Source organism: Pan troglodytes, chromosome 22 (assembly GCF_028858775.2).
Source record: "Pan troglodytes isolate AG18354 chromosome 22, NHGRI_mPanTro3-v2.0_pri, whole genome shotgun sequence".
Lineage (NCBI taxonomy): Eukaryota > Metazoa > Chordata > Mammalia > Primates > Hominidae > Pan > Pan troglodytes.
The window spans coordinates 46,976,453-47,003,653 of NC_072420.2; the positions used below are offsets into that span (position 1 = coordinate 46,976,453).

Below are 27,201 nucleotides of genomic sequence, written 5' to 3' on the forward strand. Positions count from 1 at the left end.
ACCCGGGGCCTCCCGGCCACGGACACCGCTCTAGCCAGGGCCACGGCGAGGCCTCCGAGCAGCACCTCAGAGACCTTCGTGAGTTCTAAAGCCTGGGGCTACTACAATTCTGATCATCTGTTTGTCCTATGAAATGATTTAGGGACATGAAAATGCCTTCCCACTGGACTTGCGTCCTGTCTTAGCCTGGACTTGTCCCCTTGGGAACACGGGCCAGGCCCCTCTGTTCCTGAAGTCGCTGCACCACCGCGCCCTTCGGTGAAGAGCGTTCTGTTTACTGTGAGACATAGCTTAATGTCGAAAAAGTACTCGTGAAAACAGAAAATGGAGTCAGCTTTAATCCAAGCTTTTTTTTTTTTTTTTTTTTTTTTTTTTTTGAGATGGGGTCTCGCTCTGTCGCCCAGGCTGGAGTGCAGTGGCGCGATCTCGACTCACTACAGGCTCCGCCCGCCGGGGTTCACGCCATTCTCCTGCTTCATCCTCCCGAGTAGCTGGGACTACAGGCGCCCACCACCTTGCCCGGCTAATTTTTTGTATTTTTAGTAGAGAGGGGTTTCACCGTGTTAGCCAGGATGGTCTCCATCTCCTGTACTCGTGATCTGCCCACCTTGGCCTCCCAAAGTGCTGGGATTATAGGCATGAGCCACCATGCCCAGCCTGTTTTGTTATTTTGAGGTAGGGTCTCGCTCTGTTGCCTAGGCTGGAGTGCAGTGGTGCAGTCTCGGCTCACTGTCACCTCCGCCTCCTGGGCTCAAGCCATTCTCCTGCCTCAGCCTCCCGAGCAGCTGGGACTACAAGTGCGCCCCACTACGCCCAGCTAATTTTTGTTTCTGTAGAGACAGGGTTTCGCTGTGTTGACCAGGCTGGGCTTGAACTCCTGACCTCAAGTAATCTGCCCGCCTCAGCCTCCCAAAGTGCTGGGATCACAGGTGTGAGCCACACACCGCGCCCGGCCCAATCCTGTATTTCTTTCTTTCTTTTTTTTTTTTTTTGGAGTGATTCTCCTGCCTCAGCCTCCCAGGTAGCTTGTACTACATGTGTGTGCCACCACACCTGGCTAATTTTTGTATTTTTTAGTAGAGACAGGGTTTCACCATGTTGGCCGGGCAGGTCTCAAATTCCTGACCTCAAGTGATTGATCCGCCTAGGCCTCCCAAAGTGCTGACATTATAGGTGTGAGCCGCTGTGCCTGGCCCCAACCCTTTATTTCTTTAGGGAATGTGAGCAAATGCCCTTCTGACCTGAATCTGAGGAAGAGCCGCCCATGGCCCAGGCAGCAGCAGCATCACCTGTTGCAGGGTAGTTTACTGCTCTAGGAACCTGGTAGTTAGGAGTGGGGGCTCACAGGTCACCACTGCCCAGCCTGTCCCCAGCCATACTGCCCTGATTCTGGACCCTCTTGCAAGCCAGAGTGTCGTCAGAGCAGGTCCGTCCTCATCCTTCTGCTCCCAGAGTCACCCGGCCCTTCACGTTCTGTGTGGTTCCAGATTCAGCTCCTCACATGCCAGGAAGAATGTGGTATCTTGACTGGAGTTGCATTGAATCTGCAGATCTGCCAACCCTGTGGAGGCTCTGACCCATGCATATGTGCTGCCTCGGTCCCTGGGTCATCTTCAACCTCTCTCAGTGAGTGTCACCCAACTTATCAGGTGTACAGGTGTGCACAATGTGCCCTGAGCCCCCCCCACCACCCACCCCTCTCCTGACCACAGGCAAGGAGGTGTGGCCATGAGAAGCCCCCACTCCTAACTACCAGGTACCAGGCACCCAGACCCCAAAACCCCTGCCAAGTAGCCCAAGCCCATTTTCAGGGCCTGCTCTGAGCTCTTCAGCCTACCCAGGTGGACCAAGGGGGACTGTGTATGGGGGTGAGCTCATCCCCTGCCCCACCCTCAGGTGTGACCCCACCCCTCCTGCAGGCCAGTCAAGGCTAAGCCAGCGCAGCTGTGCCCTAACCAGACACTCTGGATGCCAGAGCCTTTCATCCCTGTGAACCCAGCAAGACCAGGCCATCCAAAGACCACCACTTCCTGTGACATTTCTTCCCTCTGTTGTATGAAAAATTCTGTTGAGAAATAATTAATAGGCCGGGCGCGGTGGCTCAACGCCTGTAATCCCAGCACTTTGGGAGGCCGAGGCAGGTGGATCACGAGGTCAGGAAATCAAGACCATCCTGGCTAACACAGTGAAACCCCGTCTCTACTAAAAATACAAAAAATTAGCTGGGTGTGGTGGCGGGCACCTGTAGTCCCAGCTACACGGGAGGCTGAGGCAGGAGAATGGCATGAACCTGGGAGGCGGAGCTTGCAGTGAGCCGAGATCGCTCCATTGCACTCCAGCCTGGGCGACAAGAGCAAAACTCTGTCTCAAAAAAAAAAAATTTTAATAGAAAGAGAAATGCCATGCTGGAAAGTCACCTTGAAAAGAGGAAATGGAGTCTGAGCTTTGGTTTGAGCTTTTAACGAGAGCACAGAGTCTCTGGAATCACCTTCAAGAGGCACGAAAAGATGGTTCTGAGAGAAGTGAGTGTTACTGCCAGTAGCTGCGCTGGGCCCTTCGGTGTTCACACCTGCCCGTCCATGTCAGCACCAGGTGGCTGTCCCTGGGGAGCTCTGCAGCTCAGTGGCAACTCTCTGGTCATCCTGTCTCCTACCTGCAAACTTTCAAGGATGGAAGCACTGGGACAGGGTTCCTCCTTGTGCGGAACTTCAGGAATGAAAGAATCTGTCCTAATAGGGGGTGAATGAAAGTTTAAGTATACTACTTAAAAATATGTAAACAACATTAAAAGAGCAAAGAAACATAATTGCACCCAAAAAAAAAAGTAACAAAAAGTAAAGAAAAGAAATAGTCAAGGTAGCCTGTCCACATGGTAAGAAACCCCACAGCACAGAAGGAAACTGAACTGAGGAGAGTGAGCCGCCCTTCCACTGCCCAGCACTCACCTTTGCTTTACAGGAACAAGAGCTGTGCAAACCAGCATGTAGAGATTTCTGCATTTATAGCATTAGCACTCTCCCTTTTTTTTTTTTTTTTTAACTCAAAAGGGATCACGTCATACACAGCTTGCTTCTTTCACTTTTTTATTTTATGTTTTGAGACAGGGGCCTGCTCTGTGGTCCAGGCTATAGTGCAGTGGTTCCATCAGAGCTCACTGCAGCTTCTAACTCCTGGGCTCAAGCAATCCTCCCACCTCAGCCCCCAGAGCTGCTGAGATCACAGGCGCATATCACCACACCTGGCTAGTTTTTTAAATTTATTTTTTGTAGAGACGGGGTCTTGCTATGTGACCCAGGCTGGTCTCGAATTCCTGAGCTCAAGTGATCCTCCTGCCTCAGCCTCTTAAAGTGCTAGGATTACAGGCATAAGCCATGCACCCCTACTTCTTTAGTGGGAGTCTGTGCCACAGCTGTGGCACACAGGTGTCCCTAGTTATTAAATTAGACTTTGTGGTATTTTCCCCATCAGGATGTTCACACTTCCATGTGGCTAAAGCTATTGATCTTTTCTGTTCTGGCTCCTGAGCTGAGATTTTCTTAAACTCTTTCTGGATGAAATCTTTATTTCAGGATCGTCAGGCTGGTGGCGTCCACGGCCTCAACTTTACCTCCGTGATGGAAGAGGGGGATCTGAGGCTCCCAGGTGGGCCGGCGCCGCCCTACAGGAAAGGAGGGGTCCCTGAGAGGGGCTGCTGCCCTGGTGGGGTTCACAGGCCCCTCACTGCAGGGGACCCGGAGCAAGGGATGCCCCCTGGAATGGCCCCGTGACCGGAAAGCGAGCCTGCCCAGCTTCCCCAGGAGGAGCCTGCAGTCCACACTCGCGTAGCCACTCCGACTGGTGGCAGGGTCTCTCCCTGCTCCCTTCCATAGTCCCGCCACAGCCCACAGCCCTGAGGAAGCCTGGGGGTGGAGGGTGCCCCGGCCAGGGTCTCTGTGACTCACACTCAGGGTGGGCCAGGCGTCCACAGGCTGGGGGCGGGCTGGAGGACAGTGGCAGCCCCAGGTGGCCACACAGCATGGTGGTGGTGGTGGTGGTGGTGCACGGCAGGCAGCCTTGGCCTGGCAGCTCGTGGGACCCCCGGGGGCACATGTGGCGGGTCCTGCCACAGACGCACCTGCCGCTTAGGACGCAGCCCAGGCTGCTCCCCACCTCCACTCCCGCCCTGTTCCTAACTGGGGCTGGATCCCATGTGATAGGCAGGATGGCAGGGTCTAAGCATCCTCCCAGAGGAGGCTCTTCCCCCGCCCCAAATTGTGCAACCCATTCCTCATCTGGGCTGGGACTCGATGGGGATGGGGGCTTCACAGCCAGACTGTAGACCTGAGCCAGGAATGCCCTTTCAGAGCTACACAGATGCAGAAATTTCCAGAAGAAAAACCACCCAGGCCCTGTTTCCTTGGCCTAGGGTTCTGCTGGGGGCTGAGCCTACCTGCAGGGCTGGGGGCAGGGCCTTGAGCATCCAGTTCTGCAGGACCAACTGGTGCACCTGTGCGTTCTGCAGCAGCAGCAGCTCCACCATGTCTGCAGGGAAGAAGCAGGGGGACCCTGAATAAAGTTTCCATTTTTCCTATTTGTTAAAGTGATAGAGCGTGTTATAGGACCAGAGAACACGTGTGTCTGTACACTGTGCAGGTCCCCGGGGCAGGCCCTGAGTCCATCTGTACACGGTGCGGGTCCCCGGGGCGCGCCCTGAGCCCGTCTGCACACGGTGCGGGTCCCCGGGGCGCGCCCTGAGCCCGTCTGTACACGGTGCGGGTCCCCGGGGTGCGCCCTGAGCCCGTCTGTACACGGTGCGGGTCCCCGGGGCGCGCCCTGAGTTTGTCTGTACACTGTGGGTCCCCAGGGCATGCTCTGAGTCTCTACTAAAAATACAAAAATTAGCCAGGTGTGGTGGTTCAAGCCTGTAATCCCAGCTCCTTGGGAGGCTGAGGCAGGAGAATCGCTTGAACTCAAGAGGCAGAGGTTGCGGTGAGCCAAGATCGCGCCACTGTACTCCAGCCTGGGCAACCAGGGCGAAACTCCGTCTCAAGAAAAAAAAAAAAATTAAAACATCTAAGCCAGTTGTAGTGGTGCACGCCTGTAGTCCCAGCTACTCAGGAGGCTGAGGCAGGAGGATCACTTGAGCCCAGGAGTTCGAGGCTGTAGTGAGCCATGATCATGCCCCTGCACTCTAGCCTGGGTAACAGAGCAAGATACTATCTCCCCAAAAAATACATAATAAAACATCTGTTCATCTACAGACACCATGAAGAGAGTGAAAAGGCAACCACAAGAAGGATGGAACACTCAAAATGCACATATGAAAAAAGGGCTCATACAGAAATTATAAAGAATCCCTAGAAACCAATAAGGGAGGCAGGCAACCTGAAAGAGAAATGGGCAAATTACTTAAATGGACACTTTACAGAACAGGATGTTCAAGTGGCCAATGAGGCCAGGCACGGTGGCTCAGGCCTGTGATGCTCGCACTTTGGGAGACCGAGTCAGGAGAAGTCCTTGAGACCAGGAGCTGACACCAGTCACAGCAAGACCTCATCTCTACACAAATATATATATATATATATATATTTTTTTTTTGAGACGGAGTCTTGCTCTGTCGCCCAGGCTGGAGTGCGGTGGTGCGATCTCGACTCACTGCAAGCTCCGCCTCCTGGGTTCACGCCATTCTCCTGCCTCAGCCTCCCGAGTAGCTGGGACTACAGGTGCCCGCCACTACGCCCGGCTAATTTTTTGTATTTTTTGTAGAGATGGGGTTTCACCGTGTTAGCCAGGATGGTCTCGATCTCCTGACCTCGTGATCCACCTGCCTTGGCTTCCCAAAGTGCTGGTTTTTTTTTTTTTGTTTGTTTGTTTTTTTGAGACAGAGTCTCACTGTGTCGCCCAGGCTGGAGTGCAGTGGCGCAATCTTGGCTCACTGCAAGCTCTGCCTCCCAGGTTCACGCCATTCTCCCACCTTAGCCTCCTGAGTAGCTGGGACTACAAGCACCCGCCACCACGCCCGGCTAATTTTGTTTTTGTATTTTTAGTAGAGATGGGGTTTCACTGTGTTAGCCAGGATGGTCTGGAACTCCTGACCTCATGATCTGCCCGCCTCGGCCTCCCAAAGTGCTGGGATTACAGGCGTGAGCCACTGCGCCTGGCCTACACAAAATTTTTAAAATTAGCTGACTGTGCCTGTAGTCCCAGCTACTTGGGAGGCTGAGGTGGGAGGAGTGCTTGAGCCCAGAAGTTGAGGCTGCAGCGAGGTATGATTGCACCACTGCACTCCAGCCTGGGCAATGGAGTGAGACCCTGTCTCTTAGAAAAAAAAACCCTCAAAAAACAAAAACAAATGGCCAATAAATATATGAAAAAGTGAAATGCAAATTAAACCAGAATGAACTTCCATAAGATGCCCACCACGCTGGCAAAAATGAAAAGTGTGAAAATGCCAAGTGTTGGTGAAGTGCTCTGGCGACTGAAATTCTCATTCATGTATGTGGAGTGTAAACGGGCAGAAACCTTTTGAGAGACTTTGTGGCTGTATTTCCTGACACAGCCATTTCAGTCCTAGGCATGTGTTCCATTAGAGGGCAAAAAGGCCTGTGCAGATGTAAGCCCGGAATCTTGAGCGGGGACGGAAGCAACCCAAGTGTACATCAGTAGATAGATAAATGGAGGCAGAAACGTGGTCTATCCATACAATGGACTGTTACTCATCTGTGACCTGCTGCAATGTGGGTGATCCTTGAGGACATCACACTAAGCGAAATAAGCCAGTCACACAAAGACAAATACTGTGTGACTCCACTCACAGGACACATCGAACACAGTCAGACTCGTAGAAACAGAACACAGGACGGTGGTTGCCAGGCACTGGCAGGTGGGGATGATGTAGTCACACAAAGACAAATACTGTGTGGCTCCACTCACAGGACACATCGAACACAGTCAGACTCGTAGAAACAGAACACAGGACAGTGGTTGCCAGGCACTGGCAGGTGGGGGTGATGTAGTCACACAAAGACAGATACTGTGTGGCTCCACTCACAGGACACATCGAACACAGTCAGACTCGTAGAAACAGAACACAGGACGGTGGTTGCCAGGCACTGACTGGAGCGGGTGATGTAGTCACACAAAGACAGATACTGTGTGGCTCCACTCACAGGACACATCGAACACAGTCAGTCTCGTAGAAACAGAACAGAGGACGGTGGTTGCCAGGCACTGACGGGAGGGGGTGATGTAGTCACACAAAGACAAATACTGTGTGGCTCCACTCACAGGACACATCGAACACAGTCAGACTCGTAGAAACAGAACACAGGACGGTGGTTGCCAGGCACTGGCAGGTGGGGGTGATGTAGTCACACAAAGACAGATACTGTGTGGCTCCACTCACAGGACACATCGAACACAGTCAGACTCATAGAAACAGAACACAGGACGGTGGTTGCCAGGCACTGACTGGAGCGGGTGATGTAGTCACACAAAGACAAATACTGTGTGGCTCCACTCACAGGACACATCGAACACAGTCAGTCTCATAGAAACAGAACAGAGGACGGTGGTTGCCAGGCACTGACGGGAGGGGGTGATGTAGTCACACAAAGACAAATACTGTGTGGCTCCACTCACAGGACACATCGAACACAGTCAGACTCGTAGAAACAGAACACAGGACGGTGGTTGCCAGGCACTGACGGGAGGGGGTGATGTAGTCACACAAAGACACATACTGTACGGCTCCACTCACAGGACACATCGAACACAGTCAGACTCGTAGAAACAGAACACAGGACGGTAGTTGCCAGGCACTGGCAGGTGGGGGTGATGTAGTCACACAAAGACAAATACTGTGTGGCTCCACTCACAGGACACATCGAACACAGTCAAACTCGTAGAAACAGAACAGAGGACAGTGGTTGCCAGGCACTGACGGGAGGGGGTGATGTAGTCACACAAAGACAAATACTGTGTGGCTCCACTCACAGGACACATCGAACACAGTCAGACTCGTAGAAACAGAACACAGGACGGTGGTTGCCAGGCACTGAAGGTGGGGGTGATGTAGTCACACAAAGACAAATACTGTGTGGCTCCACTCACAGGACACATCGAACACAGTCAGACTCATAGAAACAGAACAGAGGACGGTGGTTGCCAGGCACTGAAGGTGGGGGTGATGTAGTCACACAAAGACAAATACTGTGTGGCTCCACTCACAGGACACATCGAACACAGTCAAACTCGTAGAAACAGAACAGAGGACGGTGGTTGCCAGGCACTGACGGGAGGGGGTGACGTAGTCACACAAAGACAGATACTGTGTGGCTCCATTCATCTGACACATCGAACACAGTCAAACTCGTAGAAACAAAACAGAGGACGGTGGTTGCCAGGCGCTGACGAGAGCGGGTGATGTAGTCACACAAAGACAAATACTGTGTGGCTCCATTCATCTGACACATCGAACACAGTCAGACTCAGAAACAGAACACAGGACGGTGGTTGCCAGGCACTGACGGGAGGGGGTGATGTAGTCCGACGGGTGGAGTTTGAGATTTGCAAGATAAAAATGTTCTGCGGCACAGCAGTGACTATAGTTAACACTACTGAACTTTGCACTTAACAAGTGGTCACAATGGTAAAGTTACATGGTTTTTTTTTTTTTTAAATCACAAATTAATCTTTTTTTTTTTTTTTTTTTTTTGAGACAGGGTCTCACTCTGTTGCCCAAGCTGGGACGCCTTGGTGTGAACACAGCTCACTGCAGCATGGACCTCCTGGGCTCAAGGGATCCCCCCATCTCATCCTCCCAAGTAGCTGGGACCACAGGCACATGCCACCATACCCAACTAATTTTGATACGTTTTGTAGAGAAGAGGTCTCAATATGTTACCCAGGCTGGTCTTGAACTCCTAGGCTCAAGTGATCCTCCCATATCAGTCTCCCAAAGTGCTGGGATTACAGATATGAGCCACTGTGCCATGCTGTAAATTAACTTTTAAAAAAAGAATCTTGGCCGGGCGCGGTGGCTCACGCCTGTAATCCCAGAACTTTGGGAGGCCGAGGTGGGCGGATCATGAGGTCAGGAGATCCAGACCATCCTGGCTAACACGGTGAAACCCCGTCTCTACTAAAAATACAAAAAAAAATTAGCTGGGCCTGGTGGCGGGCACCTGTAGACCCAGCTACTCGGAAGGCTGAGGCAGGAGAATGGCGTGAACCTGGGGGGCAGAGCTTGCAGTGAGCTGAGATTGTGCCACTGCACTCCAGCCTGGCAGACAGCGAGACTCCGTCTCATAAAAAAAAAAGAAAAGAAAAGAATCTTGAGTGCTGGGTGCTATAATCCCAGCTACTTGGGAGGCTGAGGTGGGAGGATCGCTTGAGGCCAGGAGTTTTGGATCTGCCTAGGTGATATAGCAACACTGTGACTCAAAAAAAAAAAAAAAAAAGACTCATGAGATGGGAATATAATCCTGGATTATCTGGGCAAGCCCAGTGCAATCACAGGGTCCTTAGAAAGTGGTGAGATAAAATGACTGTCAATCTAGATTTGAATATGCAGCAAAACTTGCATTTAAAAATAAGGGTAGGGCCGGGCATGGTGGCTCACACCTGTAATCCCAGCACTTTGGGAGGCTGAGGTGGGTGGATCATGAGGTCGAGATATCAAGACCATCTGGCCAACATGGTGAAACCCCGTCTCAACTAAAAATACAAAAATTAGCTGGGCATGGTGGCACACGCCTGTAGTCCCAGCTACTCGGGAGGCTGAGGTAGGAGAATCGCTTGAACCTAGGAGGCGGAGGTTGCAGTAAGCTCAGATCATGCCACTGCACTCCAGCCTGGCAACAGAGCGACACTCCCATCTCGAAAAAAAAAATCTTTTACGAATTCCTTTAGAACAGTTATGCAAACTCCCTCAGTATCTACTTTCCTGCAAATGTTTTTTATTTCCATTTATTTATGTATTTATTTAGAGACAGCGTTTCACTCCCTTGCCCAGACTGCAGAACAGTGGCACAGTCACAGCTCACTGCAGCCTCCACCTCCTGGGTTCAAGTGATCCTTCCATCTCAGCCTCCCAAGTAGCTAGGACCACAGGCATGCACCTAACACTTGGCGAATTTTTGTATTTTTTTGTAGAGATGGAGTTTCCCCATGTTGCCCAGGCTGGTCTGGAACTCCTGAGCTCAAGCAATCCTCCCACCTCGGCCTCCCAAAATGCTGGGATTACAGGTGTGAGCCGCTGTGCCCGGCCTCCCCTTATTTTTATTTATTTTTTTAAGACAGAGTCTTGGTCTGTCACCCAGGCTGGAGTGCAGTGGCGTGATCTCAGCTCACTGCAGCCTCTGCCTCCCAGGCTCAAGCAATTCTCCTGCCTCAACCTCCCAAGTAACTGGGATTACAGGCGCCCACCACCACACTTGGCTGATTTTTGTATTTTTAGTAGACACGGGATTTCACCATGTTGGCCAGGCTGGTCTCGAACTCCTGACCTCAGGTGATCCAGCCTCTTTAGCCTCCCAAAGTGCTGGGATTACAGGTGTGAGCCGCTGCGCCCAGCCAAGATTGCATCTTGCTATGTTGCCCAGGCTGGTCTCAAGCTCCTAGGCTCAAGCGATCTTCCTGCTTCAGCCTCCCAAAGTGCTGGGATGACAGGCATGAGCCACTGTGCTGGCTGTTAACCACTGATTTTAAATGCTGCATTTTCTCTCATATGGCATACAAGCATAGGCACACACTCACCCATTCACACACACCCCTACCTCGGTATGCTTTTTAGAACCTATGGCATACAAGCATAGGCACACACACACCCCCACACACACCCCTACCTCAGTGTGCTTTTTAGCACCTGACAGACTATCACTAAAGTTCATCTGGAAAAATCGACAGGTAATAAGGAAAGACAGGACTACCCTTCTTTATGATGGCACAAGCTATGCTCTCTGCCACTCCAGGGGCTCCTCATATGGATCACAATAGGAAAGGTATCCCCTGGATGTGGGTTACATGGCCGTCCTGGGCCAGATCTGGCTTGGATTGCAATATATGATAGAGCTACAGTAATTAACCAAGTCAGCACAGGGGTTGGGATAGGCAGGTCACTGGGACAGATTTGAGGACAGCTGTCAGGTGATTCAGCCATTCTACACACATCTGCCCCTAGACTACCAATTCCATTAGTCATTAGGGCAATGCAAATCAAAGCCACAATCAACCACCACTGCATCCTGTTAAAATGGATAAAATGAGAAAGACTGACCATACCACATGTTGCCAAGGTTGTAAATAACTAGAACTCACAAACATTACTAGTGAGAATATTAAATGCTGCAGACACTAGATAACAGTTTGGCAGTTTCTTTTTTTTCTTTTTTGAGACAGAGTCTCGCTCTGTCACCCAGGCTGGAGTACAAAGGCACGATTTCTGCTCACTGCAGCCTCCACCTCCTGGGTTCAAGTGATTCTCCTACCTCAGCCTCCCGAGCAGCTGGGACTACAGGCATGTGCCACCGCACCTGGCTGATTTAACTTTTAAGAAACTGCTGGCCAGGCGCGGTGGCTCACGCCCATAATCCCAGCACTTTGGGAGGCCGAAGGGGGCAGATCATGAGGTCGGGAGTTCGAGACCAGCCTGGCCAACATGGAGAAACCCCGTCTCTACTAAAAATACAAAAATCAGCCGGGCGTGGTGGCACATGCCTGTAATCCCAGCTGCTTGGGAGGCTGAGGCAGGAGAATTGTTTGAACCCGGGAGGCAGAGGCCGCAGTGAGCCGGGATCACGACACTGCACTCCAGCCTGGGCGAAAGAGTGAGACTCCATCTCAAAAAAAAAGAGTTAAATCTCATTTGATTCAGACATTTCACTTCTAGGTATTTACCCAAGAGAAATGAAAGCATACGTCCACAGAAAGACTGAGGCAGGAATGTCCATGACAGCTTTGTTGGTCATAAGCGAAAACAAGAAGCAACCCAAATGTTCATTACTGTGGTTGGAACTTAATCCTCAATGTGGCAGTATTGAGAGGTGGGGCCTGTAAGGGGTACTTGGATCATGAGGGCTCTGCCTTTATGAATGGATTAATGCATACATGAGATAATGGATTAATGATTTCATGGGTTAATGTGTTATCATGGGAGGAGAATTGGTGGCTTTATAATAAGAGGAAGAGTGACCTGAGCTAGCCATCAGCACACTCAGCCCCCTTGCCACGTGATGCCTCCAGACTCTGCAGAGTCCCCAACAGCAAGAAGGCTCTCATCAGACGTGCCCCCTGAACCTTGCACTCCCCAGTCTCTATAACTGTAAGAAATGAATTTCTTTTCTCTATAAATTACCGAGATTTGGCCAGGCGCAGTGGCTCACGCCTGTAATCCTAGTACTTTGGGAGGCTGAGGTGGGTGGATCACCTGAGGTCAGGAGTTCGAGACCAGTCTGGCCAACATGGCGAAATCCCGTCTCTACTAAAAATGCAAAAATTAACCGAAGGCCAGGTCTGGTGGCTCACGCCTGTAATCCCAATACTTTAGGAGGCCGAGGCAGGCAGATCATCTGAGGTCAGGAATTTGATACCAGCCTGGTCAACATGGTGAAACCCCGTCTCTACTAAAAACCACAAAAATTAGCCGGGCATGGTGGCAGGCGCCTGTAATCCCAGCTACTTGGGAGGCTGAGGCAGGAGAATCGCTTGAACCCGGTGGGCAGAGGTTGAAGTGAGCCGAGATTGCGCCACTTCACTCAAGCCTGGGCAAAAGAGCAAGACTCCGTCTCAAAAAAAAAAAAAAAATTACTCAGTTTCAGATATTCTAAGCAACAGAAAATGGACTAAGACATCCACCAACAGGTGAATGCATAACAAACTGATATATTCACACAATGCAATACTACTCAGCAATTGGAAGGAACCATTTATTGATACACCCAACGACAGTGATGAATCTTAAAACAGTCATGCTGAGAGAAGCCGTACAAAAAAAGAGTACATACTGTGTAGACCATTTCTACAAAAATCTAGAAAATGCAGGCCGGGCATGGTGGCCCACGCCTGTAATCCCAGCACTTTGGGAGGCTGAGGTGGGTGGATCATGAGGTCAGGAGTTCAAGACCAGCCTGGCCAAGATGGTGAAACCCCGTCTCTATTAAAAATACAAAAAATTAGCAGGGCGTGGTGGCGGGTACCTGTAATCCCCAGCTACTCCAGAGGCTGAGGCAGAGAATTGCTTAAACCTGGAGGGGCGGAGGTTGCAGTGAGCCGAGATCACGCCACTGCACTCCAGCCTAGGCGACAGGCAAGACTCTGCCTCAAAAATAAAATAAAATAATCTAGAAAATTCAAACTACTACATAGTGACGGAAAGCTGCTCAGCAGTTGCATGGGGGTGTAGGAGGAGGGATTAAAAAGAAACACGAGGAAACTTTGGAGGTGATGGATATGCTCAGTCTTGATTGTAGTGATATAAGTATATGTTATATGTATATGTTAAAACTTGTCAAGCCAGGTGTGGTGGCTCACACCTGTAATCCCAGCACTTTGGGAGGCCAAGGCGGGTGGATCGCCTGAGGTCAGGAGTTCGAGACCAGCCTGGCCAACATAGTGAAACCCCTGTCTCTACCAAAAATACAACAAAATAGCTGGGCATGGTGGTGGGCACCAGTAATCCCAGCTACTCGAGAGGCTGAGGCAGGAGAATTGCTTGAACCCAGGAGGTGGAGGTTGCAGTGAGCCAAGAGGGCGCCATTGCACTCCTATCTGGGCAACAAGAGCGAGACTGTCTCAGAACAAAAAAAATAAAAATAAAAAAATAAACAAAACTTGTCAAATTGGGCCGGGCACAGTGGCAAACGCCTATAATCCCAGCACTTTGAGAGGCTGAGGTGGGCTGATCACCTGAGGTTGGGAGTTCAAGACCAGCCTGGCCAAAATGGCGAAAACCCACCTCTACTGAAAATACAAAAATTAGCAAAGCATGGTGGTGCAGGCCTACAGTTCCAGCCACTTGGGAGGCTGAGGCAGGAGAAGTCGCTTGAACCCAGGAGGCAGAGGTTGCAATGAGCTGAGATCATGCCATTGTATTCCAGCCTGGGCAACAAAGCAAGACACTCTCTCTCTCTCTCTCTAAATAAATAAATAAATAAATTTAAAAAATCAAGTATTTAAAAGTTATTATTATTATTATTATTATTATTTTTGAGACAGAGTCTCACTCTGTCGCCCAGGATGGAGTAAAGTTGTGCATTCTTGGCTCACACTGCAACCTCCGCCTCCCAGGTTCAAGCAATTTCTCCTGCCTCAGCCTCCCAAGTAGCTGGGATTACAGGCATCCATCACCATGGTGAGCTGGTTTTTGTATTTTTAGTAGAGATGGGGTTTCACCCTGTGGGCCAGGCTGGTCTCGAACTCTTGACCTCAGGTAATCCACCCGCCTCGGCCTCCCAGTGTTGGGATTACAAGCGTGAGCCACCGAGCCGGGCCCTAAAAATTATTTTAAAAGAAGCATCTTAATAATGGTTTTTGAATGGATGATGATTGGATGAGTTGGAATTGGAGCCCAATTATTTTACCTCCTAGTTATCTTTCTTATACCTCTTGTTTCCTTCCCTGTGAGATATCATTTATATAAGGATTTCTTAAAGTTAAAATTATTTTCATGTTGAACAGCCAAAAGCTGGCCCTAAGTGACTGTCCTGCTTCCAGGAACATTTTCCCTTTCAGTAGATAATTTCCTCAACCCACAACAATATGAATATGGAACACTTACCTTCCTTAATACTTCCTGACCGTTGAGTAGGGAAGGCCTGGGGAGGAGGAATCTGTGCTATGAGTGGCTGCTGAGGGAGCTGCTGAATGATGGTGGCAGGAGGCTGGGGGACCTAGGAACAGCCAGGTGATTAGCTATCTGCATATGTCCTTGAAGAAAGTGTCTCCAGTATCTACCACCCACCCATCCACCCACCCATCCAACCAACCAACCAACCAACCATCCACCCATCCATCCAACCAACCAACCAACCAACCATCCACCCATCCATCCAACCAACCATCCACCCACTCATCCATCCACCCATCCATCCACCCACCCATCCATCCAACCAGCCAACCAACCATTCATCCACCCACCCATCCATCCAACCAACCAACCATCCACCCACCCACCCATCCATCCACCCATCCACCCATCCAACCAACCACCCACCCATCTATCCACCTACCCATCCATCCAACCAGCCAACCAACCATTCATCCACCCACCCATCCATCCAACCAACCAACCATCCACCCACCCATCCATCCACCCACCCACCCATCCATCCACCCATCCACCCATCCACCCACCTATCCATCCACCCATCCACCCATCCACCCACCCAACCAACCAACCAACCACCCACCCATCCATCCACCCACCCATCCATCCAACCAGCCAACCATCTACCTACACATCCATTCATCCATCCAAGGAGAACTTTAAATGATTAACCCCAGACACTGAATAAATGGTTGAACGGAAAGGTATTTCAGTCTAGATATCACTTAGGATGTAGTATTTTTAATGTTTCCCACATTTCCTGTCTTTAGCAGGATGGGCTGAGGCCTGGTTCCACTAATTCTGCTTTAATAGGAGCAACCAACACTTGGTATGGTGTTTTTGTTTTTTTTGAGACAAAGTCTTGCTCTTGTCGCCCAGGCTGGAGTGCAATGGTACAACCTCAGCTCACTGCAACCTCCGCCTCCCAGGTTCTAGCGATTCTCATGCCTCAGCCTCCCGAGTAGCTGGGATTACAGGCGCCTGCCACCACGCCCGGCTAATTTTTGTGTTTTTAGTATAGACAGGGTTTCACCACGTTGGCCAGGCTGGTCTCGAACTCCTGACCTCAGGAGAGCCACCCATCCAACCAACCGTGTCCAGGCAGGGGAAATGCAGCAGCGGTTGGCCACCTTGGCCTCCCAAAGTGCTGGGATTACAGGCATGAGCCACCGTGCCTGGCCTGGTCAGTCTTTTTAATTGTAGCCACTTTAATAGAGATGCAGTGGTGGCTCACAGTGGCTTTAATTTGCATTTCCCTAATGACGGATGGTGTTGAGCATCTGGGGCAGACCCGTGGGTAGGATGGCCGCATCCCAACAGGCGTTCTCAATTCTGTCCCAGTGACCTCTCTATCCCAGCCCCCATAACAACTTGGTTAATTACTGTCCTCCATCATATACTGTAGTACATATATAGAACACGTCATAAAAATAAACTTTGGTTTCTCCTCTGAGTGAAAATAAATTATAGCCAAATATTCGAGCATGAAAGGCCTTCTGTTTTATCCTCTTCTAGCTGTGTGAGGCTGCCTGGCCTTGTCCCTTCTTCCTCAGTTCACAGAAAGGACGGCAGAGACCAAGAGTTGGCAAACTTTTCCCAAGAGCTACATCGTAAACAGCTTCCAAAGCAGGACACACCGTCAGCTCTGTAGTTGGCCATTGCAGCACGAAAGCAGCTACGGACAATGTGGAAACAAATGGGCCTGGCCCAATAAAACTTTATTTATGAACACTAAAATTGGCATTTCATATAATTTTCATATGTTGCAAAATATTATTATCGTATTGGCTTTTCCCCAAACATGTAAAAATGTAAAACCATTCTTGGCTTGCAGGTTGCGTGAGAACAGGAGGCAGGCCAGCTCCGGTCTGAAGCTGTGGTTTGCCCACCCCTGGCACAGACCCATGAGGCCTTCCTAGAGCCGCCGTGCCCGTCCTGGCTGATGGGACCTCCTACCTCAGGGGCTCTGAGTCCAGCTGCCAGGAAGCTCATCTTAGTGACCCCACAGCCCCTGCTCACCCACCTGGTGTCACTGGGGCTGAGAGTGAAACCTGCAGGCATAACTGGCCCTGATGGATACACAGTAAGCGTAGATGTGTTTGGGATGAGGAAGATGGGGGGTCCACAGCAATGACCCCCCGTACTCCCTTCTGTCCTGGGAGGAGGTTCCTGGTGCTGGAAGACAGGAAGGCACAGGCTGGGAATATCCAGAACCTGGTGAAGGCCACCCATCTGCAGAGGAGGGTCTGGGGCAGGTCCTTCGGAGGCTCCTCTTCCCTCTGTACCCTCCACCATGTGCTGCTGCCAGGGTCCCCTCCCAAAGGGCAAAAGCCTTCCAGGTCATAGACTCTGCTGCCCTGTCTAGAAATTCCCACCTCAGCCTCTTCTCTTCCACCTTCCCTGCACCCCAGTCACACGAATCCCACCAAAGCCTTGACCTCCGGGCCCCCAGCTTCCATCCCACCTCTGGGTGCCTGGTTTCCCTCTGATCCATTTTTTGCTTCAGAAAGTCAGAGTTGTTTTCTGCTGCCTGCCACCCAGAAGGCTGAACAGCTGTAGGAAGCTCTCAGAAGTGGAGCACTATTTACCTTTAACATTCTGCCCTTGACATTGGGGCCTAAGGCATCTCCTGGGCATGATAAAGTTTTTTTGTTTTTTTTTTTTTGAGATGGAGTCTTGTAATCTCCTCTTTCTGGGCTCAAGCGATTCTCCTGCCTCAGCCTCCTGAGTAGCTGGGACTACAGGCATGCACCACCACGCCCAGCTAATTTTTGTATTTTTAGTAGAGACAGGATTTCACCAAGTTGCCCAGGCTGGTCTCAAACTCCTGACCTCAGGTGATCCGCCCGCCTCGGCCTCCCAAAGTGCTGGGAGTAGAGATGTGAGCCACCGCACCCGGCCAGTGATAAAGTTCTGAGGAGTTGACACACTTCCCCAAATTCAGGGCCGCCTGCTGAGCTCTCCTGATACTTCTACCCCTAATGCAACATTTAAGGCCAGGGCTGGGGTTTGGGAGACAGAGCTGGGCCCCAGCCTTCCTCTGTGATGAGGGGTAAGCAGTCCGGGGAGGCCCAGGCAGTGCCCAGGCAGGCAGTTGGCCCCCTTCAAGGGTGGGCCTTGGGAGGATGGGGGTGACGAGGCAACCTCGCTGCAGGCACAGCGCCTCCTGCCTTCTGTAAAATCTTAATTCTGCACCCGCCTCCCACTCTCAGATGTGCTCCTCGACTTCGCCCTCGACTTCGCCCTCTTACCGTAGGCAGGATGATCCTTGGCGGGTCTGGGGCCAGCGGGGATGGGGAGGCAGTGGGTAGGATGCCCGTGGGGGGCAGCTCTGGGGGCAGGGCTGACCCGAGGGCTCCTCTGCTTGGCCCGCTCCAGGCCTGGGCCCGAGAGAGCTCGTCCAGGAGGTGTTGTTCCTGCAAGGCCGATGCAGAGCTGCTGCACACGGGGAGGGGGAGCCCCAACGCCACAGAGGCACCCCCAGCGTCAGGCTCAGGCCAGCCTGGGCCAGGTACAGGCGCCTCTCCCGGCAGGATGGCCATGACTGGAAGACCCTTCCAGGGGTATGTGCATGAGGGTGGCCTCCTGAAATTGACCCAAGCGTGTCAGCTAGTTTCCAGTTGTTTTCTTTTCCCAGCCCCAGGGTCTGTTCTCTCTTTCAAGCCAGTTCCAGGCCTACTTTTTTCTAGGTCTCCCCCTAGAAAAGCGGCCCCACCTCCCCTGCATCTCTGCCACTCGGATGCATCTTTGGTGAGTGCCGTGGGAGCAAACCTCCAGGCATCCCAGAATTTCAGGTCCTCCTGGAATTGGGCCCTTACTCAACATTTCCAGTCCTGATGGAAACCTGCACCCAGGCAGGTCTCTAAGCTAACAGTGTCCTTGCTGGGGCCTGGCCCTGAGAGTCTGGAAAGGTCTTCCCTAATACTCCCCGACCTGGTGCCTTAAGGCTGAGCAGCTATCTCTGCTACAGTGAGCTCAGCCAGGTTCGCTCAGAGGGTGCAGGGCCTACCCGGAGTCTCTGCAGAAGGTCCCTCCTTCTCTTCAGAGCAGTCTGCAGGGCATCGTCCGGCCGGTCCTCATTTCCTGGAGGGAAGAACCTGCTTGCTTACCAAGGAACGCGTAGAGGCTGTCGCTGCAAGCACTCGGACTGGATGGTACTGCACCCATGTCGGAAGGCCCTGCCTCACCCACACTCCCAGGATGGGGGAGGCCTGGGAGGATCCTGGTCTTAGGTTATCCCAGATAAAGAGGGACCAGTGTTGGGTAAGGAGGGCAAGGGGCAGCATCAGGGGAGGGGTAATCCAGGGAACTCAGTGCTGGACGATGGTCATCTCATTCCTGGAAGGGAGGCTGAAATGACGCGACCAGGTTCCTCCTGAGTGCATTTCATACAGAGTGCCCTGGGCTCCAGGAGGTCAAGGCCTCTACAGGGCTGGCTGCAGCCTGACCTTGGCCACCTGGAGCCACCCTCTGGCCCCAAGTGGTCTAGAGTCTGGTCTGATCCCCAAGTATCTGCACATCCCTCAAGTCTGCCCCCTAGTCCGGGCGTGGTGGCTCATGCCTGTCATCTCAACAGTGGGAGGTTGCACTGGGAGGATTGCTTGATCCCAGGAGGTCAGGGGTGCAGTGAATTGTGATCAGGCCACTGCACTCCAGCCTGGGCAACAGAGCGAGACCAACCCTGTCTCAGGAATAAAAAAAAAAATCTGGCCAGGTGCAGTGAGTCACACCTGTAATCTCAGCACTTTAGGAGGCCGAGGTGGGTGGATTACTTCAGGCCGGGAGTTCGAGACGAGCCTGGCGAACATGGCAAAACCCCTTCTCTACTAAAAATACAAAAGTTGGCCAGGCATGGTGGAGCGCACTTGTAATCTCAGCTACTCGGGAGGCTGAGGCACAAGAATTGTTTGAACCTCAGAGGCGGAGGTTGCAGTGATCTGAGATTGCACCACTGCACTCCAGCCTGGGCAATAGAGTGAGACTCCTTCTCAAAAAAAAGAAAAAGTCTACATTCCTTGGGGGAGGGTCTACACTCAAGAGAAGGCTCCGGAAGGTGGGGGGCAGGGTTCTGGCCTCCTTTCCCTTAGGCACAGGGGTCCTGCCCCTCACCCAGCATCACACTGGAGTGGGGCCGTTGGGAACCCTAGCCAGCCCTTGGGGGGGTCCCCAAACCCTCTGCCCCAGGCACTGGTAGCCATTCTGTTCCCTCGCACTGGCTCTGCAGTCAGGGGACCTGGTTTGGGATTTTCTCTCTGTATTTGAGACTGGGCTCTGCCCTTGGCAGCTGAGCCCCCACAGCTCACAGCTTGCCCTACGTTCCAAAGAACAAGAAATGCTCCTCTGGCCTCCTCAGCTTCTCCCCGGATGTCCCCGGGTAACAGTGAGGACAGCAGCTCCTCCCCAACCAATGGACAAGCTCAGGCTCTGGAACCAGAGCAACTGGGTCTGATCTGGGTGCGACCACTGCCAGGGTGAGCAACCTCTCTGCCTCCATTTTCTCATCTGCAAAATGGGAACAATGAAGGTGCCCCTTTTTGGGGTTTGCAGACTAAAGGTGATAAGGAATGGGGGTGTCTTCAACTCTGAATGTAAAGGAAAAGCATTGAGGACAATCTCGCCGGTACCAGGAGTGGGGGTGATTCCCAGAGTTGCTGTCCCCACCTCCCCCTGGAGGTGGCTCCCCCTGGAGCGGCTACACTTGCGTCTGTCTGTGCTGGTTCCAAGCAGCCCAGGGGCTCTCACCTGGCTCGAGGTGGAGGCCCTCAGGTCCCCCTTCCACATTCTGCCGTTCTTGCTCCAGCTTCTGTGAGGAAGAGAGACCGAGACAGAGACGGTGGCTCCAGGCAAAGGCCCTGTGTGCTCCAGGAATGACTAAGAGGCTTTCTGAGTGAAAAGAATGGTACGTCAGGAGTAACCCAGCCTCTCCAGGGCCAACAGGCAGGAGTCAAGCCCCTCCGAGGATCTCCCTGAGCTGCCTCTGTAAGCCTGACCTCTAGCGAATTCATGTGTTCCATCCACAAGTCTAGGGGCGGATGCTCTGAGTGGTCCCTTCAGGCAGATTTCTGAAGAGCAACCCTGGGAGACACCTCACTGGTGAGGCCTCCAGGCTTCCCAGCCAGTACATGCCTAGACCACCCCCCACCTGAACCCTGAGCTGAGCAACTACCTGCTGGGTGTGTCCAGGGGTGAGTCCCTCTCATGGCGGCCTGTGGGCCAGGATGCAGGGCTGGCGAAAGGTGGACAGCAGGTCCCTCAGGCAGCCGGAGAGGGAACAATGCAGGCAGGGGGCGCAGAGGTGCCCCCAGGCACCGAGGCTCCCCAGACCCTGTGCTCAGTGGCCTGCGAGGACAGGCAGGTCGGTCATGGGCCACCCAGACCCTCAGAGAATGTGAAGACTAAGTCTGAGGATGGGTCCGTTGGGCTGCCAGCCCCAGGCCCAGCCCTTGGGGCCCTGCATTCTGCACCTGCAGGGCTGTCTCGAAGAGTCCCTCCAACGCCACAGCCTGCGAGTTGTTAAAAACAGGAGCATCCCGGGCTCTGCCTCACCTGTCCCAAGAGCTTCAGCGTCAGTCGGGTCACTTGCTCTGCTGCTGCTGAGTCCAGCATGGTGGGAGCTGCATGAGACGACTGTAGGGGCAGGGGAGGCCACAGCCCACCTCCCTCCCTGGTTCTGTTACTCGCAGGAAAGAACTGCTCAGCAGGAGCCCAAGCACCGGTGTTGCCTGCAGGGCGGGCCTTACCTCCTGGAGACCAGCCTGAGGGAAGAGAAGAGCCCTGTGGGAAGATAGCCACACCCTCCCTGGACTGCAGTGCCCCAGAAGCCAGCGCTGGGCGCCGCGTGACAGTTGCCAGGCTGCCAGACACAGGGAGGCCCCAGGTTGCCAGGTTTCCACTGTGCGTCCTCAGGCTACCTGTAAACACTCATCCCCAGGTGTGGCCAGCTGGGCTTCATGGGAAGGCAAAAAAGTGGGCAGCAGCTGAGGCAGAGGGGCAGAACCCTCAGACCTGGGGGAAGGGAACAGTCGTGACCCCCTATGCACCACCAGCCTCAGGACCCAGTCCAGAAGAACCTGTGTGTCAGGGGAGGGCGCCCCACCTGTGTACTGCCTCCAGGGTGTTAATACCTCCCCTCCTAGGGACCCTCAGAGCAAGCAGGGAAGACAGGGTGGGGAGACACTGGGAGGACAGGGTGAGGAGACTGCCTACCAAGGAGTTCAGGAAATTGCAGGCAGCAGAAGGGGTAGGACAGAGGAGGGGTTGTGACCTGCAGAGGGGCTGGGCTTCAGCAGGACCAGAGGGGGTGCCCAGGGGATATGTCCCACCTTGGGGCTGGGGGCACCGGGCAGGGAGTCAAGTATGCAGGAAGCTTCGCAGAGGGTGACGCAAAACAGGAGCGTGGTCTGCACTTGGTTGGGCATTAAACTCCACGTTGATGAGTTAGTCAATCCCACTAGCAGGCAGACTGACATGTGGGGGATGTCAGCAGCAGGGACCCAGACCTGTGGACCCGAGGGGCAGAGGTCAGCACCCTCCTCGGTGCAGCTAACCCAGGAACTTGCCTCAGTGGCCAAAATTGCTCTCTTGCCCTCAGTTCTGTAAATGGCCCATGTCCATCAGTATCTATGGTTGTGTGCCTGTCCTGTCTTCCAACCCACATCCATGTAGGGACCCTGAAGCTGGACCAGTGAGTGATTGGGTGAAGGCTGGCCAGCCCGTAGGAGGTCAGGCTCACAGAGGCAGCTCATGGAGATCCTTGGAGGGGCGCACCTCACGCCTGCTGGCCCTGGAGGGGCTGGATTACTCCTGATGTAGAGTTCAACTCACCTTACCCTGGAGGCCATCCAACCAGAAATGAAGTCAGCATGAAACCAGGCCTTACCCTCCCTCCAGATCTGTGGAGGGTGTGGGCTGGGGTCACATGACCTGCCTGGTGCCACACATTCCCAGATGGCAGTCAGGGGTCCTCGCTGGTGCTGCTGGACATGAGCAGACTCTGGCCCCATGTTTAAGATCCCAGTGCCATTGGGCGTTGGCTCACGCCTGTAATCTCAGTGCTTTGGGAGGCCAAGGCAGAAGGATCACTTGAGCCCATGAGTTGGAGACCAGCCGGCACAACACAACAAGACCCCATCTCTATAAAAAATTATTAAAAAGGGCCAGGCGCGGTGGCTCATGCCTGTAATCCCAGCACTTAGGGAGGCTGAGGCAGGCAGATCACGAGGTCAGGAGGTCGAGACAACCTGGCCAACATGGTGTAAACCCCGTCTCTACTAAAAATACAAAAAATTAGCCAGGCGTCGTGGTAGGCGCCTGTAATCCCAGCTACTCGGGAGGCTGAGGCAGGAGAATTGCTTGAAATCGGAAGGCAGAGGTTGCAGTGACCCAAGATTGCGCCACAGCACTCCAGCCTGGGCAACAAGAGCAAAACCTCCGTCTAGAAAAAAAATAAATAAAATAAATAAATAAATAAACAAGATAATAAAAGAACCTGGCTCTTGTCCACAGTCATTAACAGTGACAGTCTTGGGAGACATTTAAACAGCTCTGAGTGTGCACAGAACAAAAACCAGGTTAATTTAGTTAAGCAACTGTATAGAGCACCCTTGATATAAGTGACCTCATCTGAGAAAAGGACTCCATCTTATGTATTTTTTTTTGAGATGGAGTTTCGCTCATTGCCCAGGCTGGAGTGCAGAGGTGGAGCCATCTCAGCTCACTGCAACCTCCGCCTCCCGGGTTCAAGTGATTCTCCTGCCTCAGCCTCCCGAGTAGCTGGGAGTACAGGCGCACGCCACCACGCCCAGTTAATCTTTGTATTTTTGGTAGAGATGGGGTTTCACCATGTTGGCCAGACTGGTCTCGAACTCCTGACCTCAAGTGATCTGCTGTCTTGGCCTCCCAAAGTGCTAGGATTACAGGTGTGAGCCATAGCACCTGGCCCCTGATGCCTTTTAAATTATAAGATAGGGCCAGGCAGGCGGAAGTTGCAGTGAGCCAAGGTGGCACCACTACTGCACTCCATCCTGGGCAACAAGAGTGAAACTCCACCTCAAAAAAAAAAAAAAAAAAAAAAAAAAAGGGTATCAGGCCAACAAGGACCAGATGTTTCCTCATCAGTAGATACTGCACCCACCCAGATAAAGACATAAACAAGACACTCTTACTATCAGTCCTTACCAGAGTACTCTATGGCCATGAAAAGAGCAGAACACCACCAGGTCAAAGTGGCCGTTTTACACAGTCTTGCTGTCACTTGTGAGAAGCCCTCCACATCTGCTGCTGCAGGCTCTGCCCACATCAGAGATGCTTCCTTGCCAGATTCTCCTTTTCGTTGAACTGGTTTTTTTTCCTCTCCTCTTTCTCTTGATGTGGAATGTTTATAACATTTATGCAGTGGTCAAGTATACTATTATGTATGGTTTGTAATACTGACTGACTTAAGGAGAGACTTGAGCCTGTGTGCCCACAGCTGTGACTGCCAAGTGAATGGGAAGCACTAAGAATTGCCTCCTTGGGATCTCTAGTAGTATACATAACATGCTCCAGAGGGCATGGATTTGTCAGACTTTTTTTTTAAATAGGGTTTTTAAGAACAGTTTTAGATTTATAATTGAGAAGATAGTACATGGAGATCCCACATACCGCATGTGTGGCTTCCCCTCTTATTAACATCTTACCTTAGTGTGCTACATATGTTATATATATATATATATTTTTCGAGACAGAGTCTCGCTGCGACGCCCAGGCTAGAGTGCAATGGTGCAATCTTGGCTCACTGCAACCTCTGCTTCCCAGTTTCAAGCGATTCTTCTGCCTCAGCCTCTCGAGTATCTGGGACTACAAGTACATGCCATCATGCCCAGCTAATTTTTGGGTGAAAGCCAGTGCACCGGGCCCATTTGTTATGATTAATGAACCAATATTGAGGCACAAGTAACTGAAGTCCACACTTTGACAGTTTCCTTAGGTTTGCCTCATGTCCCTAATGTGGTATCCATCAGAACACCCCATTACATTGAGTTATGTGTCTTTAGGCTCCTTCTCAGACTTTCCTTATTTTTGATGACCTTGACAGTTTCGAAGAGTACTGGGCAGATATTTTGAAGAATGTCCCTCAATTAAAATGTGTCTATTATCTCCTGGTTAGACTGGGACTGCAGGTTACAGAAAGGAAGCATCTAGGGGTGAAGTGCCACTGTCACCCCATCACATCAGGGACACACACTGTCACCTCGACTATAACTGTGAGGCTGACCTGCGTCACTTGGCTGAGGTGGAGTCTGCCAGTTTTCTCCACAATAAAGTGGCTCTTTCCCTCCTTTTCTTTATTGCACTCTTTGGGAGGAAGTGGCTATGTGTGGTCTACACTTAAGGAGAGGGGAGTTACGTTTCCCTCCTTGAGGGTGAGTATCTACAAAATTTATTTGGGCAGCTTTTTTTTTTTTTTTTTTGAGTTAGGGTCTCAGTCTGTCACCCGGGTTGGAGTGCAGTGGTTGCCTGGCCTTGACAGCTTTTTAATAGTTTAAAATGAATTGAGGCTGGGCGAGGTTGCTCATGCCTGTAACTCCAGCACTTTGAGAGGCCAAGGCAGGTGGATCACTTGAGCCCAGGAGTTCAAGACCAGCCTGGGCAACACAGTGAGACCCTATGTCTACTAAAAATACAAAAATTAGCCGGGCATGGTGGTGTGTGCCTGTAATTCCAGCTACTCAGGAGGCTGACATGGAGAATCACCTGAGCCCGGGGAAGTTGAGGCTGCAATGAGCGGTGGTCTCACCACTGCACTCTAGCCTGTGTGACAGACTGAGACCCTGCCTATAAAAAAGAAAAGAAAAAAGAACTGAAATAAGACCCAAGTCCAACATTAGCAGAACCTCTCTAGAATGTCCACAGAAACGACTCTGGGGTTCTGAGGAACACAGTCTAGGCAAACCTGGGCACATCCCCTCAGTCCCACAGTTGTAAATGTATTGTAACACGTAACAGTTGTGAGATTCAGGCACGGTCTGGGTCTCTGTTCCTGGAAAGTGTGATCCTGTGGGTGCAGCCCCTGCTCGCTTGGCTGTGTTGCCTGCCTGGCCCCTGCTCTAATGAGCTCACTGCCCAGAGTTTGCTCAAACCACCCAATTCCGAGTCTGGGAACCAGGAGACCGCTGGACACCCCGCTCACCACACAGAAGACTGTGACCTGAGTCAGGAGAAGGAAGTTTCTGGCGGTCGAGCTTCCACGGCTTCCTGAGGGAGGTTGCAGTGAGCCGAGATCGCGCCATTGCGCTATAGCCTGGGAGTCGCAGCGAGACTGTCTCAAAAAAAAAAAAAAAAAAGATAAAAAAAAAGAAAAAAAATTCTGAGCGAGATTCCAGGGCTTCCTGAGGGCGCGTTTAAGTTGCAGTTGCTGAGGAGGCTGCAAGGTGAGCTTGCGTCAGCGAGGAGCCACTCCAGCACGCTCGGGAAGGGCATCGTTACTGCTGCAAACAAGCACAGGCCCTCCACGACGAACCGTTTGCAAGTGAAGGCGCACGAACAGGCCCGGAGGGACTACGAAGAAACCCAGAAACCAGACTTGGACACATGAAATAAAGGGGTTAGCTGAAGGAATACTCCACAGGAAAGGACGGCCTGCGCGAGGTCACGCGCCCTGTCTTGGTTTTTTGCCACTTCGCTCCAGTTAGTTCCCCAAGTTCCACCTACGCGCGCGCCAGCTGAGAAAACGCCCACCCCGGCGGTCCCGCCGCAGGTCACAGGCGGTGCGGACCCCGGGACTGTGTCCGGGCTTCGGTGTCCAGAGAGCTCCAAGACACCCAAACCTTCCGTGGTTTCCACCTCTGCAAGCTCATGTTCCGCTGAGCTCAAGCTGAGGGACGACGACCCCATGCGACGTCAGTTTCCCCCTGGGACCACGAACCCACGGCCCCATTTCTCTTCTGTCTACTAAAAACCTTTTCTCTTTTTTGAGACCTAAGACATCAGTGAGACACACGAGCAGACACGGGCTCGGTCGGGAAAGGCGGGAGCTCCAAGCGGCGGGGCCTGCAGGTCCAGGCGGTTCGCGGGCTTTCTGACCGCATTCGGCCGAGTTCTTCTCTGAAGACCCAGGACCCCCGGCCGAGGGGGCGCATTCGGCGGGCTGGTGGCGTAGGATTTTTGTTTCGGGTTCCCAGGGTCCCGGCAAGGATGAGGGAGCCCTTGCGGATCCCCTGAGATTCACCTCAGCAGCTTCCTCCGTGGTAGGCCTCAACTTCCCGCGGCGGCCCACAGCCAACGACTAATGCCTGAGCGGGAGAAAACGGCCTGGCCCTGTCCGGGTGGTTGCCGAGCGCCGTTCGGCGCCGCCCGCGCGTGCAGGGAGCCCGGCCAGCTGTCCCGGTGGACACAAAGCCCATGCGCTGCCCGCGCGG

General features: G+C 52.4%; 1 protein-coding gene and 1 long non-coding RNA gene across 21 annotated transcripts; one reads left to right on the forward strand and one right to left on the reverse strand.

The window, feature by feature from the left end:
- The first annotated feature begins 2,436 nt into the window (after positions 1-2,436).
- On the forward strand, positions 2,437-4,359 carry LOC129138310 (uncharacterized). The gene is made up of 3 exons (XR_008541528.2): positions 2,437-2,522; positions 3,570-3,642; positions 4,344-4,359. It is a non-coding gene; the product is annotated as an uncharacterized LOC129138310 (long non-coding RNA).
- C21H21orf58 (chromosome 21 C21orf58 homolog) lies at positions 2,581-27,197 on the reverse strand. 20 transcript variants are annotated; one of them, XM_063803600.1, is made up of 11 exons: positions 27,012-27,102; positions 25,992-26,102; positions 22,126-22,302; positions 21,350-21,558; positions 20,546-20,606; positions 18,813-18,886; positions 18,055-18,219; positions 14,756-14,867; positions 4,430-4,521; positions 3,942-4,099; positions 3,067-3,658 (listed from the first exon to the last, which is right to left on the reverse strand). In XM_063803600.1, exons 4-10 carry the CDS (start codon positions 21,407-21,409, stop codon positions 3,944-3,946), a joined length of 720 nt encoding a protein of 239 aa, XP_063659670.1. In that variant the 5' UTR covers positions 21,410-21,558; positions 22,126-22,302; positions 25,992-26,102; positions 27,012-27,102; the 3' UTR covers positions 3,067-3,658; positions 3,942-3,943. The 20 variants fall into 20 exon arrangements, 18 of the variants coding, with proteins under 18 accessions (XP_016794197.2, XP_063659670.1, XP_063659667.1 ...); XM_063803597.1 differs by having other exon boundaries at positions 25,974-26,102; XM_063803598.1 differs by lacking the exon at positions 27,012-27,102 and adding an exon at positions 26,304-26,525 and having other exon boundaries at positions 25,974-26,102.
- Between the last annotated feature and the right edge of the window lie 4 nt (positions 27,198-27,201).

What these genes read in the sequence shown, in the direction of transcription:
- C21H21orf58 (XM_063803593.1), bottom strand. Translation starts at nt 26,376, where the DNA reads ATGTGTCCAAGTCTGGTTTCTGGGTTTCTTCGTAGTCCCTCCGGGCCT. An exon ending in TGCGCCTTCACTTGCAAACG is followed by an intron (nt 26,103 to 26,303) that starts GTTCGTCGTGGA and finishes TTTTTGAGACAG; the next exon opens with TCTCGCTGCGACTCCCAGGC. An exon ending in CAAGGATCATCCTGCCTACG is followed by an intron (nt 14,868 to 18,054) that starts GTAAGAGGGCGA and finishes GGCTGTTCCTAG; the next exon opens with GTCCCCCAGCCTCCTGCCAC.